A 16510-nucleotide genomic window follows, 5' to 3' on the forward strand; every position below is an offset into this window, starting at 1 on the left:
GTGGGCAACTTGCTTGTTCCTCTGTGAGCCATGTATCTTCCACCAGCAATTTCTCCTAAACTCTGTGCCAAAACTGTGTCAGCTTCACTCCGAGGTCCTCATGCTCTTTGCACAAGCTGCTTCTTGCTGTTTTACTCTGTTATTTCTGGTCCCTCCCTCCAGCTCCTTTGCTTATGAACTCAGCACATCTTCCTACTCATTTTTTTTCTAAGGATCAGAGATCACAGTGCTCAACAAGGTCCTTATCTGTAAAAGCCTACCTGCAGCATCTGCCAGAGGTAGTGAAATTCTCCCTTTCTGCTCAAGTATGGAGATAATCATAGGGACAACGCAGAAGATTAAACCTGAATTTTCTCTTGACTGGTTTGTGTACTTCTGTTGTTAGAAACAAAATAAAACAGAGAAAAAAAACAAACCAAACACCACAATCCCATGACAACCCCAAAAGCAACTTCCAGCAACTTTAGTCTGCCTCTGTCTCATTCACTTATTGCAAGATTTTCTAGAGATCCCAGCAAATCTTCCAGCTCAAAACAAGGGTTGGGCTTTCCGTGGGGGAAGTCACAAACAGGAACAACAAATTTGAATCTCACAGTAATCAAGCCATCAGCTGTCTTTGTTTTATGAACAGCAGCTGAGCTGGGAGGCATAATTAGGGTAATGTTTTCTGGCTCCAGCTGTGTCTCACTACAGAACAAAGAGAGCAGAGATTTTGTAGTATAATACACTTTTCCCCCCTTCTACTTGAGAGAATTGTCGAAGATGACTCGATGGACTGGGACTGTGATTCAGATACAAGTGAACATCAGTATTTTTCCACAGTATGTTGAAAGCTCACAGGATTTTGCAGAATCTGTCATCAGCACTGTGCTTGACTCCAGCCCAGGAGTAGCCAGGTGCTCTGGTGTAGACAGACTCTACCAAGTGCCTCTTGTGGTACATCCAGAAGATTCTAAGTAGGTGTTGAAATTTTTCCCCAGACCCTTTTTTTGCTTTGATTTCTGGATGCCTTGTGAGACTAAGGAGTTTCCCTGGGATAAGGGATGGGATTTGCAAAGTGTGTTCTTTTTGGATGACAGGAGCTATAGAAATGGAAGTTTTCTGATGTCCCACATGGGTAACTGCCGGTGGGATGTCTGCTTCTGCTGTGACCCACTGAGCTTGGAGAGGGATAAAAGTTAAAGTCTGACCTGAGTTCTAGCTAACAAGGACCAGCTGTGTCACAGAAAAGGGGGTGGGAAGGGAAATATGGGGAAAATCAGCTTGGCTTTACTGGGGGGATGTCTGGAAGATGACAGGGAATTTGCAGGATTCCTTAGGCCTAGAGTCCAGGATGTAGAAGGTATGTGCAGCACTTGGGTGGATACTGGGTGGAAGAGGAGCTTTGTGAACTTCCTTCTCACCATCCACTTGCTCTGGCTTTGAGTGCTACACAACTCCCAGGAAATGTAGTCTTTCATACTGAGATACTTAATAGTTGTGTTGCCTTTTGTCCAGAAGTCAGTGAAACTATAATGATTTTACTTTAATACTTTACAGTGTAAGTAAATTTCTAGCTCAAATCATTGAAAGACTGGAAGAACTCAAAAGCCTGATGGGCAGAACTGACAGAAAGAAATATAAGCATATGTCAGTGCACAGTACTTGAAAATGTAAATTTATTAATTCAGCTGTGCGAGTTATGTTGTAAAATCATCTGTCTGTTAAAAATGACTGCAAGAGGATGCTGAGAGTTGTGCTAATTTGACATTAACAAAGTCTCCCTGGCTGTGACACAGGCAATAACGTGATTATTCTTTAAGAAGTACAGTGGTGCCAAAAAAGAAGATGACAGCTTTGTGTATAAATTGATCCGAAGATCTCTTCTATTTATTTATGTGCTGTGATGTTTCATTTCAGGTGATCAGCTTTTTCAGCTCCCGATTAGAGCAAGCTGGAGCTGAGCTGTCAGTGGAGCGAGTTCTGGAAATCATCAAGCAAGGAGCTGTTGCTTTGCCCAAAGACAGGCTGAGAGTAAGTGCTCAAGACCTCATCACTTAAAGTATACTCTTCCTATCAATTACACATATATGCCCTTTATATCTGTAACTTCAAAAATTCATCTCTCCTCTCAGTAGTGACTGATCAGTGATTACACTGTCGATTGCCATATGTGTATGTTTTCATTTCAATTCCTAATTTCTGCTAAGTGTTTGGGTGAGTTTTTGTGATTAGTTATTAAATTGAAGTGTGTGGAGGAATTAAAATTTGCTGAAGCTAAGGTTTTCATCATATCCTGAAGATGCAGGCTCCTCTCTCCATCTGTTGTTTAATTATGCTATAACCAAACATTGGTAATTCTCTCTTTTGATTAATTTCTTTTTCTGTCTCTAGTGTTCTAGTGCACCTCTGTCTCGGTCTATATTAAATGCTATAAAGATAAATTTGGAGGGCTTTAGTTAAACCTAGTGAAAATCAGTTCAGGACCTGTAAGTCTGGTCAACATGATGATGAGCTTTCTGTATAATCCTGAGCAGTCCCTTGCATTCCTTTCTGAGAACCTCTCAAATCACTTGAGGGATTTACCAACTTGACAAGTTTTGTGAGGCTAAAATCCATTAATGGCTGTGTGATGTTTAAATACTGCAATAAAGAAATCTGTGTAAGTGGGTAAGTAAGCAAATGGGAGCTGTGTGTGTGTTTTTAAACACAATGAATCTTGTTTCTCCGTTATGCCAAGTGTATTTTAAATACTGTCTGTTTTCTGCAGAACTATTTTTGTTGCTACTCTGTGATTAGAGAATAAGAGCACCATTTCTTTGGTGGTAACTTTAGTAAAATATCCTCTGATAAAGTACACTGAGTCTTTACAGCCAGTGGCAATGGCTGGTAATTTATTTATATGCTGGTAATTTTAAAACACCCAGTGGGAATTTTCTAGCTGGCTGCATATACTAATGTCTTTCCTGCAGTTCCCTGTGTCCCTGGGATGTCACATCTTCAGTCACTCAGACTGAATTCCTTCAGGAGAGGTTGGTCTAGGGTCTGAGTCCTGAGCCGCAGTACAGGAATAGCCTGAGTAGCACCAGAGCAGCTGTTGGGTCCAAATCCATCCCTTCAGGTTGTCCTTTCAATGTGGCGATGCTGTGAATACAGAGGAACTTCGGCGGTTTCTATGACAACTTGTTCTGATGTGCATATAATTAAAAGCTCTTATGTTGAGGCTACACCCTTCTTGACATAGAGCCATCACTAAATCAATTCACTGCTTAGGAAAAAATGAAGGTTTTCTCAGTTGCTGAGTGTGCCACATTGACTGATATGTCAGGCCACAATTTACAGAAATGCTGTTTCTGGAGTGAGATCCCATCAAGTTTAAATTTTCTGCACTAAGAATATACAGTATTCAAAATTATATGTTTATATTGCCACTTAAAGCAACAAACCAGCAGTTTTTGGCATGTGCCAAGCTCTGTAATTCCTCACCAAACAGTCAAGTACTTGCAGTTTTAAGGATGCTTAGTGTTGCTTGGAGCACGTCCTTTTCCTGGAGCACTGGAGTTTTAGGACAGACTTACAAAGAGAATACAGCCAGCCTGGCACATCAGTCTTCTATACTGACCACTTACACCTACTGGGTTTTGTCTTTTTGTTTTCCTTTGGTTTCCTCTCTTTTTCTTTTTTTTTTTTTCACTTTTTTTCCTTTTATTTCTCTTTTTTTTTTTCCTTTCTTTTTCTTTTCTTTCTTTTTTAATACTTCTGCTGAGCAGCAGTTTGGGCAGAGCAGTTACTTTTCCATGTAGAAAAGGTGACACTGACCTTGGGACGTTTGTATATATATATAGATATATATGTGTGTATTGTCATGCATCAATTTGTACATGTAAATAACATCCTTCCTTTGCACAGGTAGTGATGAGGAGTGGCACGTTTCCCTCCTACAGAAAGGGCATTGTGAGTCTTTGTGCCCTCTGTCTGTGTGCCTCTCTCTTGGGAGTCTCCCTGTTCCTCAGGTCTTCCCACTTAAGGCTGAGGTTTTCAGGGGAAGCTATTCTAAAGCTCGACAAACTCATATTAAGATCAGACTGAAGATATAGTTACACAATAACTCTGGCAACTCTGAGGCATTTCAGCAGCTAAATAAAGGAGAAAGCTTTAATCCTTAGGTCTTTAATGACACTCTCTGGGCAAGTCTGGAAGGGTGGGAGCAGCCCTACCCTCTCTGGCTTTGATGGCACCTTTCAGGGAGCTGTGCAGAGCCACAAGGTCCCCCTGAGCCTCCTTTTCTCCAGGCTCAGCCCCTTCCCAGCTCCCTCAGCCCCTCCTGGGGCTCAGCCCCTTCCCAGCTCCGTTCCCTGCCCTGGACACGCTGCAGCCCCTCAGTGTCTCTCTTGTCCTGAGGGCCCAGAGCTGTCCCCAGCACCAGGGACAGCTTGTGCTCAGCCAGTTTGGACAATGTCTGGAGGAATTGCGAATCTGGCACAACCTGACGTAATTCCAATGTGCAAAGCTGTGGAGTTCAATCCCCCCCCCCCCAAAAAAAAAAAGGAAAAAAAAAAATATGTATATATGTGTCAGCTTTGCTGTTAATTGCTAACTAATTTTCAAGCCATCCTTGCCTTTTGCCACAGCATTCTGAAGTGCTGTAAAGTACAAGAGACCCTGCAGAGATATTATTCCTGCCTCCTAGAAATAACCATCTTCAGCTGAAGCACTCTGGGGGAGGCAGTTGAAATATGGATATGATTTGGAAAATGAGGGCTGAGGCAGAGCTTTTACTCACTCACTTCCCTGCAGCTCAGACAATGGTGTTTTTTCTCATGTGTACCTAATGTATGCACAGATGTTTTCAAGTGAATGTTTTCAAGTTGCTTATCTTGGCCTTTGTCGAGGAAGTGAGCATTCAAGAGGTGCTACATGTATTCAGGTTCTGAGTCTGTTGCTTAGCCCATAGTTCAAACATGAATCAACGTCAACTAAAAATAACAGCACTTAGAGCCACGATCCTCATCTGCATAATGGAGTTTATCAGTTTGGGAGCACACCCTGGTACTCCTGCTCTCTTCCACTGTAGGAAGCATTATGGGATGCAAAGTGAGCATGTGTGGTAGCAGTAGGTCATGGATAAATATATATATGTATGTGTGTGTGTCTGTCTGTATTAGGAAAGATATCCTGCCCTTTCTTAGCAAATAATTATTGGGAAATGGGAGATCTAACTCAGATTTTCCTTCCAGTCCTGGAGCAGTCTGACTGGAGACAAACAATATAATTAACATTATTTTAAGCATATGCTTTTAGCTGTGTACTGTGGAAGGCCAAGAAAGTCCAAGCTGAGCAATTAGCCTTTTAGAAGACTTCTGCACAAACAGAGAGATAAAGGGCAGGTGCTGAAATCAAGAGCTGGTTATTTCTCCCTCAGTCTGTGGGAGGAGATAAATGAAGTTAATATGCCCAGGATGGAGGCAGAAGCCATGGCGTGGAGATAGAGCTGTCTCCTTTGGAGACGAGCAGCCCACAATCCAGGCTCCCTGCTATATTGCAGAGGCTTATTAAAGGCAATTTAGAGATCATAGTGATAGGTGAAAATTAGCCTCATTTTTTCTTTCTCTTTATTTTTTTGAAAGTTCTCAGGCTGCCTTCCTTCCCTTTGGTGACCTATCTGTACTTTCGGGACTAGGAGAGTGAGAGAAGCAGGACCATGTCTGGAGCCTGTGACTTATCTCAGGATTTCAAGGGGAGTTAGCCAGCAGATAGCAACAACTCTTCTGCAATAAGTGGGAAAACTTGTTTCAAATGCCAGCTAGTGCCTGGAAGCTGACATTTGGGTTCATGGAATGATCACACTTGGGAGGCCACGTTTAATGCTTTATAAAAGAAAAGTTCCCATTACCTAAGCCACTTAAGATGGAGATTTGTTTTTCATGTGCATTTTCTGATCTGCTTGTGTTTTTCCCCCACTCCTTTTCTCCCCATGTCAATGAGTATTTTGTCATCAGTGTGCACTCTGTCAGATGTTCTTTGTGTGCTATGCAGACATGCCATTATGCCATCAACTCTCACAATTTTGATATGGTACAAAATTTAATATTTATTGAAGTGCATTTGAGTTCGATAGGCATTAAAATTTCACAGAATATGTAAAAGGAGCAGAGGTAAAAGCCTTCAGTCTCTTGACAGAACAAGTTTCACTTTAGGTGTTAAAAGCACTTCTCATAGGTTTTCCCTTCTATTAACAATGTACTTCCAACTCCATCAGCTTCCATTTGTTTCACTGAAAAAAGCTGCTAATCACTGAAGCACCAGAGCACAGGGGAAGAGTAAATTGTCATGATGATGGCAGATACTGCCTGGGAGGTGGACCAGAGCAGCTTTATACCTCTGGCACATCACCCTGGGGAAGAAGCACCAGCACCACTAGAAGTTTAGCTACAAAAACATATCATAAAAATAAGATGGTTGTTGAGTGAGGTGGCAGTGAATTTGGCAGGGGATGTCAAGCACAGGTGCTTTGGTAGAATTACTGATTTATTTAGGCTGGAAAAGCCTTCCAAGAGCACCAACTTCCACCATTTCCCCAGCACTGCCCAGGTCACCACTAACCTGTGTCCTCTAGTGCCACATCCATATGAGTTTTAAATTCCTGCAGGGATGGGAACTACAACACTGTCCTTGGCAACAAGGGATTGACAGAGTTTTATGTAAAGAAATTACCCCTGATGTCCAGCCTGACTGTCTCCCCTGGCCCAGCCTGAGGCCGTTCCCTCTCCTCCTGTCCCTGTTCCTGGAGCAGAGCCCGACCTCCCGGCTGTCCCCTCCTGTCAGGAGCTGTGAGAGCCACAAGGTCCCCCTGAGCCTCCTTTGCTCCAGGCTGAGCCCCTTTCCCATCTGCTTCAGCTGCTCCCCATCAGACTTGAACTCATGGCAAATCAGAAATCAGGAATGGCCATAAAAGAAAGTTCATGTCAAGTCCCCAAGACCAAAAGAACCTAAACTATTTCTTGGCTTGAGTACTGAGCTCTCTTTGGAAGAATTTTCTTGCTCCTGCAGATGCTCCTCCTAGGGAGGAGACATCATCTGTTGAGCAGTCAGTGGTGCCATCACAGCTGCAGAGGGACAGGACACGGGCAACCCTGCATAGCACTCCAGGTGGCAAAGAAAATTGGTAGTATTCAATATATATGCACCTTGTTGATCCAAAACCATCCATTGCCCCATCTTCTTTAGAATTGCTCCTGATTACAATTTTTTTTCCCCCCACAGTCCTGCTGCTTGATATTTGGCCACAGCAAGATGCTGGATTCAGGATCCAGACCAGTGGTCTTTAATAATCCAAATTAAACCTTGGGGCAGATGTGTAATTGCTTTAAAAGCTATGTACAGCTTCCTTGCATTTGTTTTACTGTTGTGACACTTTTGCTATGGAATTTTTGGTGGAATAGTTCCCAAATTTAACTCTTGTGTGACACCTAAGGGGGTAGGGACAGCAGAGTTAAAGAGACCAGCAGCTCCATTATGGAGTTCTAGGACACAGCACTAAACAAGAGAGACCAAAAACTTCCTTAAAAATAAATTAATCCAGTTCTTCCTGATATTTATCTTTTCCTTCTTTTTTTTTTTTTTGGTCTAGCTCAAAGGTCAAAGGTCTTATTACAGTGGAAGTTGATTGTGTCTAATACATCCTTAGGTCTGACGCTAGGCAGGCGTCTACAACACAGACTTCCTTTTGCTGACCCTCAGCTGCTGTTAACCCTTACCCTGAAGAAGATCAGATTAGTGACAGAAGTGTAAGAAAGTCTTAAACAAAGTGCTTTTTGGGCCTTTCCAGAACACTGACCATATGCTAAGAATAAGAGTATTTATGGATTGTATATTTCCTTCTGACAATTTATAACCTCAATTAAGATGTCAGACTTCTCTGCTTCCGTGAGCTGACCTGTAAGTGATGGACAATAACTCATGTTTCTTTTGAAGGCATTTGTTTTAGAGGTCAGCTTCTCAGAGACCTCGAGTAGAGAAGAATATACTCTGCTTCCCTTGAGAAATATTATTTTGGGTAATCAAAATTCCAGGGGGAAAAAATGATCTTGAAAGTTTTGATGGGCTTTGTGGTCAGAAAATAACTTATCATTGTGAAACTGTGAGCAGTCAAAGACATGTCTGCACTCAGCTGACTCTGGCTAATCTTACAGTGGGATTATAAACCTGTCTGTCTGTCTGAGCCAGGGCAAACCCTTATGCAGGTGCTTTTCTATTAATGTAAGCCTCACTACTTAAATTGGTGAGAATGAGTTGAAACTAAACTGGATGACACCACTTTATAATAAGTATGTCCAAGCAGGAGTTTCTATCATTTAAATCTGTTTAATTAAATGGTGCAAACTTGTGTGTAGGCAAGATCTAAAGTATGTGAAAAATACTATGGAAAAACTGTGATTATTATAGTGCTTGAAGTTAGATACTTGCTGACATAATGCATTGTATGGTAACTCTTGGCTTTGTAGTTTGAAACCTTACAGGAAGAAAAATAACGGCATCGTCCCAGAAGGGAACAAAAGCTTTGGGGGTTTAGTTCAGAAATAAATACCACCCTCACTTTGAAGCATTAATGTGATAATCCACAGAAATGTGACTTTAGTAGGAAGTAGGGTTCAGTAGCTAGTTAGAATACATAGCATGTTAACAAAAAATTAGCTCATGTGCCTGGTTGCTTTAACACTGAATAAGCCAATGGCCAAATTCACTTTGCCACCCGTGGATTCAAAGTCGTGGAATCACAGAATTGTTTAGATCAGAAAAGCCTTCTAAAATAAATTCCCCCAAGGTGGCAAGGCTACCACTAATTCATGTCCGCAAGTGCCACATCTACATGGCTTTTGAGAATGTAAGTGTTTAGAAGTCTTTGAAACATGATGACTCCTGTTGTTCCATGATTAAAAGTGGATTTTAGCAGTCTTGTTTGTAGCCTTGTGTAATGCAAATACAGCTGATGAGTTGATTGAATCCCAACAACACTTCATTTTCAGAAGCATCCTTCAGGTAAAATGGAAGGAATCAGTTAACTTAGAGACTTTAAGGAAAGAGAAATAAATTCTACTGCGGTCCTTAGCAGTGTAGTTTGACTTGAAACTTGCTACCTACAAAACTTATATTCATATTGCTGAATTCAAGGTGTTTGAAATGTTGGCATAGGCTGGCAGTTATCAAGAATTTATCAAGCATATTTATTTATTTTTCGATGTTTGGTTTAATATTTTTATATGAAAAAGAAAACCTAACAAGAACTCTTCATACAGTTACCCATTCCCACAAGTGTTTGCATGGATTTTGACTGTCATACATGTCAAGATTTGGGTTTCTTTGATGTGGTGTAAGGCAAGTCCCTTTGCATACAAGATCTTAGTTACAGCTGAGTATTTTATCTGCTTGAGTGTTGCCAGGCCTAGCAGCAGTGGTGTGCACCGTAGCACTGACAACCTCTCCCTGGCACTCCCAAAGAGAGTTCTCTCATGCTGTAACTGACACCATATTTACATGTTACTCTTAAGGCTGTTAAAAAAAGGGATGTGCTTTCCACCTTTCCCCAGTTGTCTTACAAGTGTGAAAATTATACAGTATCACATTCTTTAAATTATTTTTGTAGCATTATGGGGAAAGGAATAAAAAAAACCCAAAAACCACCTGTCAAATGATTCCAGGAAACTAAATTTTTCAAATGTGTATGCTTTTGAGAACCCAAACAAGTTAGGTTTGCTTTTACACAGCAGCTGTCAGTCAATTTTGGGATTAAAACCAGCTTTTTAACTTGAGTTTACTTCAGTGGTTATAAATTCTTTCATGGGGGCGGAGAAAAATAAACAGCAATTTTTGGCATTGTTGACTAGAACAAGAAAAAAAACACAGCTATTTTATTTTGCTTGTCTGCCTGGCACACAGTTAAAAACATATTAATGCTTTTCTGACACCTCCCTATTGAAGAGTAATATAAACATCACCGCAGCATCAACATAGGAAAAAAAGCATTAGCAAACTTTTGAATCTGATCTTTAAACTGTTTCTCATGTAATATCAGTTTCTTATTGTAAAGCACCCAAAAATCCCTTTGAACAGAAAATAGTAATCATGCTTTCAACTTAGACCATTTGTATAACAGCTTTTCTTCAGAGATGAAGAATAAACTGAGAACTTCAGTCTTGTTTTCTTCGTAGTCATTGAATCATTCATTTCCATGGGGAAAATCTTGCTTCCACTGGAAAGTTTTGCTGATAGCTCCAACGTTCTCAAGGTTGTCAGGCTGTATCTTCATGCTTAGGAGATGGTAGCAGGCATGACACAAGCAGGACACCAGGCAGGCCCCAAGGCTGTGTGTGTGTCCCATCGTGGAGAGTGTATGGTTCACAGTTTCATGTTCCCCTGCCCTGTCCCTCATTTCCCTGGCTGCTGCTCTTTGGGGATCGCACTGATTGCATGGTAGCTCAGAAAATGGAGCTGGTGCCATGGTCAGCAGCCTGGTGAGGATCTCGTGCCATGAGAGCTGTGTGTGAGCAGAGCACCAAAACTGCATCTGTGAGCTGCAGACCTTCAGCCACCTCAGCTGGAGTGGATTGAGAGAAGCAGCTCCAAGGAGCAATGGGGTGGATGAAGGTAGAGCTTTGTTAGCAGGTGCACAGTCAGCTCAAAGAAGCTGCTAATTACCCACATCAAATCCATCAGCTTTTGCTCACTCTCGTCCTGAATAATTTGAATTCTGTCACCGTTCTTGGTGAATAATTTCTCTTACACAGATTACAATTCAAATAAGACTCTGATGTCTGAATCCCTTCAATGTACCTTGATTGTTTGTTGTAAGTTTAGGTTAGATATTGGGAAGAGACTCTTGGCTGTGAGGCTGGTGAGGCCCTGGCAACAGGGTGCCCAGAGCAGCTGTGCCTGCCTCTGGATCCCTGGCTGTGTCCAAGGCCAGGTTGGATGCAGCTTGGAGCAGCCTGGGACAGTGGAAGGTGTGCCTCCCCATGGCAGGGGGTTGGAAAAAATGAGCTTTAAGATCCCTTGCAACTCAAATAGTTCTGCAATTCTATAATAGAAATATTAATCCTGTGCTGGGCTTTGCTTCTGTCAGCCAGTCTGTGGCACTCCATACCTGCAGTGTTATCCTCCACTTTAATGCCACGTCCTGAAGAGAGCAGGAGGAAGACTTTTTCTTGCTGCAGTGTTCCTTGCTCGTTATGCAATGCTGTGCACAGAATCATTGCAATCTTTGGTAGAAGCGTAGCAGCAGCCCGAAAAGGATCAAGGATGCTTTAAAGGCGGCAGAGTTGTGGATATCAAAATACCTGATTAGATACAAAAATCTTTTTTGTATCTCCTTCAGGTATTCCCACTGCTTTTCTCATTCAAGGTTTAAAGCATGTGTTAATTAACGCAAGGTAAAGTCAGGGAAGGAGCGGCAGGAACAGGGAGTTTGTTTGGTCTACGTGTGGGTGTTATGTCTGAAACAGTGCTCTGGTGTTCCTCCAAGGCCATGTACCTTCTTTGCAAACCTGTGCAAATAGAGAATGAAGAGAACTGTCATGTTTTTAGCTTGTATTTGCCACAGCCGTGAGCAGAAAGCGCCCGAGATCCCGCAAAGGAATGAGTAGTGATGCTGTGATAAAGGACAGACTTAACCAAGTCTCTGGCATTTTCTTTCAGAACAGGAAAGAATGTATCGTGGGCTTTCCAAAGAACTAGAACATGCAGTAAAACTAGATTCAGACACATTGAGAACAAGCATAATATTTCTTTAGTTTCCCTGCCTTCCCGTGTATTATTTTGTTTTTCAGTGATAGAATGTTGTGCATCCCCGTAAACTCCAAACCCACAGTACTTTCTCCCTGTCACTGAGACATCTGGTTGTGCTGGGGGAGCTAATCAATTGCAGACATAGTTGCTATTATAAGCCTGCAAGCCGCCTGAAAACTTACCCAGGATTTTGGTAATGAAGGGCCTGAAGTTATTATTTGAGCTTTTTTTTTTTTTCTTTTTTTCTTTTAACTTCCCTTCAGGGGTCATCAGACTGGCAGTATTTTTATTCTTTTTTACAAGCTCAAATTTTAGACTTTTGAAAGTTCAATTCTGTGTATGTCAAGCTACTTGAATTTCCTGTAAAAATGTTGGAGTTGTGACTTGATTTGTAATAATATAAAAGTGAACAAACATCCAGGTTAACTGTCTGAAAAGTTGGCACATTTGTCATTTTGCTATTAGAACTGATATTTACTATTAACTTCCAGTAAGACTATTTGTTGCATTTATAGAGATAACTTTTAAAAAAGAATTTGTAGCTCAAAACAACAGTTTAGAACTTAAGAGTGACGTTCAGCTCTCGAGGAGACGCACCCTATAGCTCCAACTGAAAACCCCTCCTTCACAGCCTCACTGATGCCAAAATCTAACCAATAATGAATGATTTATCATTCTGTATTTGGCTTTTTCCTGTTGGAAGGGTGGGGGCAAGATCCTCAACTCCAGAATACCGAGTCACTCCTAGCACTTGGCTCTGAAACACATAAACAATGCGGACGATTACAAGTTCCATCCCAACGCCCGTATTACACGGCCATGTGTTCTCGGAGTTCCTAGAGCCTGATGTCAGGCATGTGCAGGGGCTGGTGAATTTTCTGGGGGTCTCACGTGCGGCTGGAGCGGCTGTGCCGCGGCCTGGGCTCGCAGCGCGGTCTGGCAGCACCGGCGTTGCGCTGGTGCCGCTCGGCTGGGCGGCGATAAGCAAAGAGACAGTCTGGCTCCTTCCAGGAGCCTCTCGGTCATGTCTGAGCACTCGGCAGTTCCCAAAGCCTCTGGCTGACTTTCCCCTGTGGACCGTTCATTTATCAGGAAATGGAATTGGTTACAGGATTTCGCGCGCTGCCAAACCTCACTGACGAAATCGGCCCCGTTCCTGCTCTCAGAAGTAGGAAGAATGTGTTAACTCTTTGTGCTGGTGCTTGTTTTTAGTGCTTTTGCTGAAAAAAAGCCAGGTTGCTTCCTAATTTTAAAGGTTTCTGGAAATTGCTGACACACTCTCACTCTTGATGAATGTACTACTAATGCAGGATAATTTTGCCTATTACATTTAGCTCTTTGCATCACAGTTACCACTGTATTTATAAATATTATTTTAGGGCAATTGAGTTATGTTAATGGGAGATTTGCCTACTGAATTCAGTGTATTCTTGCTTTAAAAAATGTCTTCTGAATTAGAGGAGTGAAAATTAAGATTTATTAAAAACATAAACAATGCTTTGTTGTCTAAGGGAGGCTTTAAAGCCTAAGTTACACATTTAACTTATACATAACTTGTAGGAGCTGAACCAGAATTGAATAGAAATATGTCTTTAATTATGTATATAGGATGACAACAAAAAAACCAAGAGCAGTTCTTTTTTACTGTGTTGCTGTCTTTGCATATAGTTACAAACCCAGCTGTGTAATGGCAAGGTAAACACCACTCTGTTTAGATCCTATTTGGAGGTCATTGTCTTTCATTATGGATCAAGTTTTCAGCAAACTTTAAAAAACAAGTGCACCTTTAAAAATGCAAATGCATATTTTTTTGTGACTTACCAGAGTCCAGGTTGCTCTGAAGTTTTCAGGGCAAAGCTGGTTGTCAATCACAGAATCATCTGGGTTGGAAAAGCCCTCTTAAGACCATCCAGCTGTTCCCCCAGCACTGCCAAGGCTACCATTAACCCATGCACCAAGTGCTGCATCCACACAGGTCTTAGCCCCCTCCAGGGATGGGGACTCCACCACTGCCCTGGAAAGCTGTGCCAGGCTGGTCAACCCTCTCAGTCAAGACACTTTGCCTAACGCTCAACCTAAACATGAGCAAATTCTCAGTTTTGCAAGTTGCATTAAGAAACAAAGAGCCAATTTAGTTTTATTAAATTATTTATATTGGTAGGAGGTACTCCTGGGTATTTTTCATTTCTGCAGTGGTCAACATATGTGTCTTAAGACCCCCTAATATTGTCCCTAATCAGCTGAGCACACTCCTTTTGCAATACTCTTTCTGTGTCACACACTATGTGTGTTTTAGAGAGGATGGAGAAATTACTATTTGCGGGTTGTCTGCTGATGGATGCAGGTGTCTGTTCCTGTGCCACTTAAATTATTTTAGTTTGTGCAATGGTGTGTTGCACTGGGAGCAAGTCTCTCATAGCACATCAGTCTGTTTTAATGCAATCAATAGTTGTAACCTCCCATGTATGAAATTACTAAGCCCAGAGGTAAAGCACAGTGCACATATGGTAATTATTATGTCTGGAAGTGGTTGCTGCATTAATTGATAACAGTAGCAAGTAATGCAGCCTCACTTAATTTCATCACTTCTTATACAAAAATCCTGTAAACAGAATCTTTGCAGTCTAACATGGCAGAGTGTTTTTGCTCCTTTTTATTATGAGCCAATCACTGTGAAAGTATTTAGAGCTCTCTTAGTTCATTTAGCTTCATGTCAATTTGTGTTCCATAAACAAAAAGTGACTGAAAAAAGCTCATCCACAACCTGTGAAAGCACCATGTAAACCTCATCTGCGCTTTCTGAGATGTGACTGGTGTTGCAGGAGCTGCCTGGGGCTGGTGCCAGCGAGGGACCCTGGTCATGGCCTGCACCCCGTGAGCCTGAGCCACTGCAGGGGAGGATAAGTGGGTGATTTGGCCTCGTTACCAACATAACTGAGGGCTCGTAAAATTCAGATGTTTTCCAAGCCGTGTCTGCAGCTCAAGTTAACGTAAAAATATTACAAATTGAGCATTCCTTGCTTTTAAAAAATTGTGATTTAGTAGTATAAATATGATTTTCCATTTTAAAGTAATATGTCATAAATACTTCTGAGAATCATAAGAATGTTGGTCCTTTCCATTGTGAACAAGGAAAGCCACGATGGCTAAGGGCTGTGCATGCTTGGAGATCTCTCATTCTGTCAGTGAGAGGCTGATGATGATCAAGGCCATCAGAGTGCCAGTAACACTCAAATCCACTTGCATTATATGTTAAAAAATGAGTGAACTTGTCACAATCCCAAAAAGACCTTTACTGTCATCTGGGGAAGCTCCAAATCCTTTAGAACCATGGTTTGGGTTTAGAACCAAGCCAGTGGTTTGGGTTGAAAAGGCTTAAAGCCCATCCAGTGTCACCTCCTGCCATGGCAGGGACACCTTCCACTGTCCCAGGTTGCTCCAAGCCCTGTCCAGCCTGGCCTGGGACACTGCCAGGGATCCAGGGATAGCCAGAGCTTCTCTGGAAGATCTGAGCCAGAGCCGCGCCTTTCTTCAGTGCTTGCTTAAAATCTTCATTTTCTTGAATACTTACAAGAGAAGAGACTGGGTGAAAAAAGACAATTTTGGAATAATAGGTAGTAAAACTAAATCATATAAATGCAAATATGGAAAGCCTCCTTACATGTAGGGTTCTCAGAAGCACTGGTAAGGGTTTCATTGGTATCAGGGTTGTGTTGGCAGTTGTAGTTTTAAATCAAGTAGGTTGCCTGTTTTTATTCTCTCCTTTATGTTTTACTTGTAGTTAGATTATAGTTCTCTTGGAAAGATGCATCCTGTTCATACAGAATGCTTGTTTATCTTACTGAAGTCCAGGGAAGCACATTTCATTTGAGGATGAAGGAATGCATCAGAGGATGGGTATTGCACAAGAATCCAAGGTAGCTTGGGAGGGTGGTGCTTGGGTGAGTGACTGGAGTACAGTGATTCTGCAGTTCAGGAATGAGGTGCATTGGCCAAAATGAGGATGAAGGGTGGGCTAACACAGGACACTCCTATTCCCAAGCTGCTGTCTGCATGGAGACTAATATTTACATGGAGGCTTACTGTCTGTCCCCTCCACCCCTGAAGATTATTCCAGTTACCTTCTGGAAGCTGCCTTCTGGATTCAGTCACTTCATTCTCGAGTCATTGCTTTCTTTGCAAAGCCCAGCAATTGCACTGGAATGAAATTACCTTATCCTGGTTTTACTATAGCTGCTTCCAAAGAGCTATTCCATAATACTGTTATGCAGGTTAGTCTCCTGCAGAAGGCTGGGCAGTGTTTCGGCTATCCCAAAGCAGTTTAAAAAAAAAAATAAAGTTTAAACAAAAATGTGCAGATAACAAGGTCCTACCTGCCCAGCCAGTACTACCATGGACTAGGTAACAGTAACAATTGAATTGTATAAATGCAAATGTAATAATATTAATACAGTGATACCTACTGTGATTCTGAGACTTAATTCTTCAAACCAGTAAAAATGGGAAAGGAAAAATAAACCGATTCTGGCAGCAGGCTGATCAGCAGTGCAGGAGTTTACTGTTTCTCTCTCATGGTGCTCTTCACTTTGCCATGACTGGAGTTCACTGCTCTGCAGAGCTGTAACTGCAGTCACAGCCCTGTACTCAGCTGAGCTGAATAATGCCTCAGCCTTGGCTGTGGCACTCTGTGGGTTGTAATTAACTAGCTCCCATTAAGGCAACAGATGAAAAGTCATGCAGTTACATGCAA

The 16510-nt window shown here is 41.9% G+C and overlaps 1 protein-coding gene across 2 annotated transcripts in view; it reads left to right on the top strand.

Annotated features, from left to right (window-relative positions):
* Nucleotides 1-16510, top strand: part of DYM (dymeclin) — a 210415-nt gene that overhangs the window by 174226 nt on the left and 19679 nt on the right. For both annotated transcript variants that reach the window (XM_031507418.2, XM_031507419.2), the window contains one exon: nucleotides 1900-2013. In XM_031507418.2, the coding sequence (XP_031363278.1) occupies nucleotides 1900-2013 (114 nt within the window). The remainder of the gene's footprint in view (nucleotides 1-1899; nucleotides 2014-16510) is intronic.

Source organism: Lonchura striata, chromosome Z (genome assembly GCF_046129695.1).
Source record: "Lonchura striata isolate bLonStr1 chromosome Z, bLonStr1.mat, whole genome shotgun sequence".
In the NCBI taxonomy this organism is placed as follows: domain Eukaryota; kingdom Metazoa; phylum Chordata; class Aves; order Passeriformes; family Estrildidae; genus Lonchura; species Lonchura striata.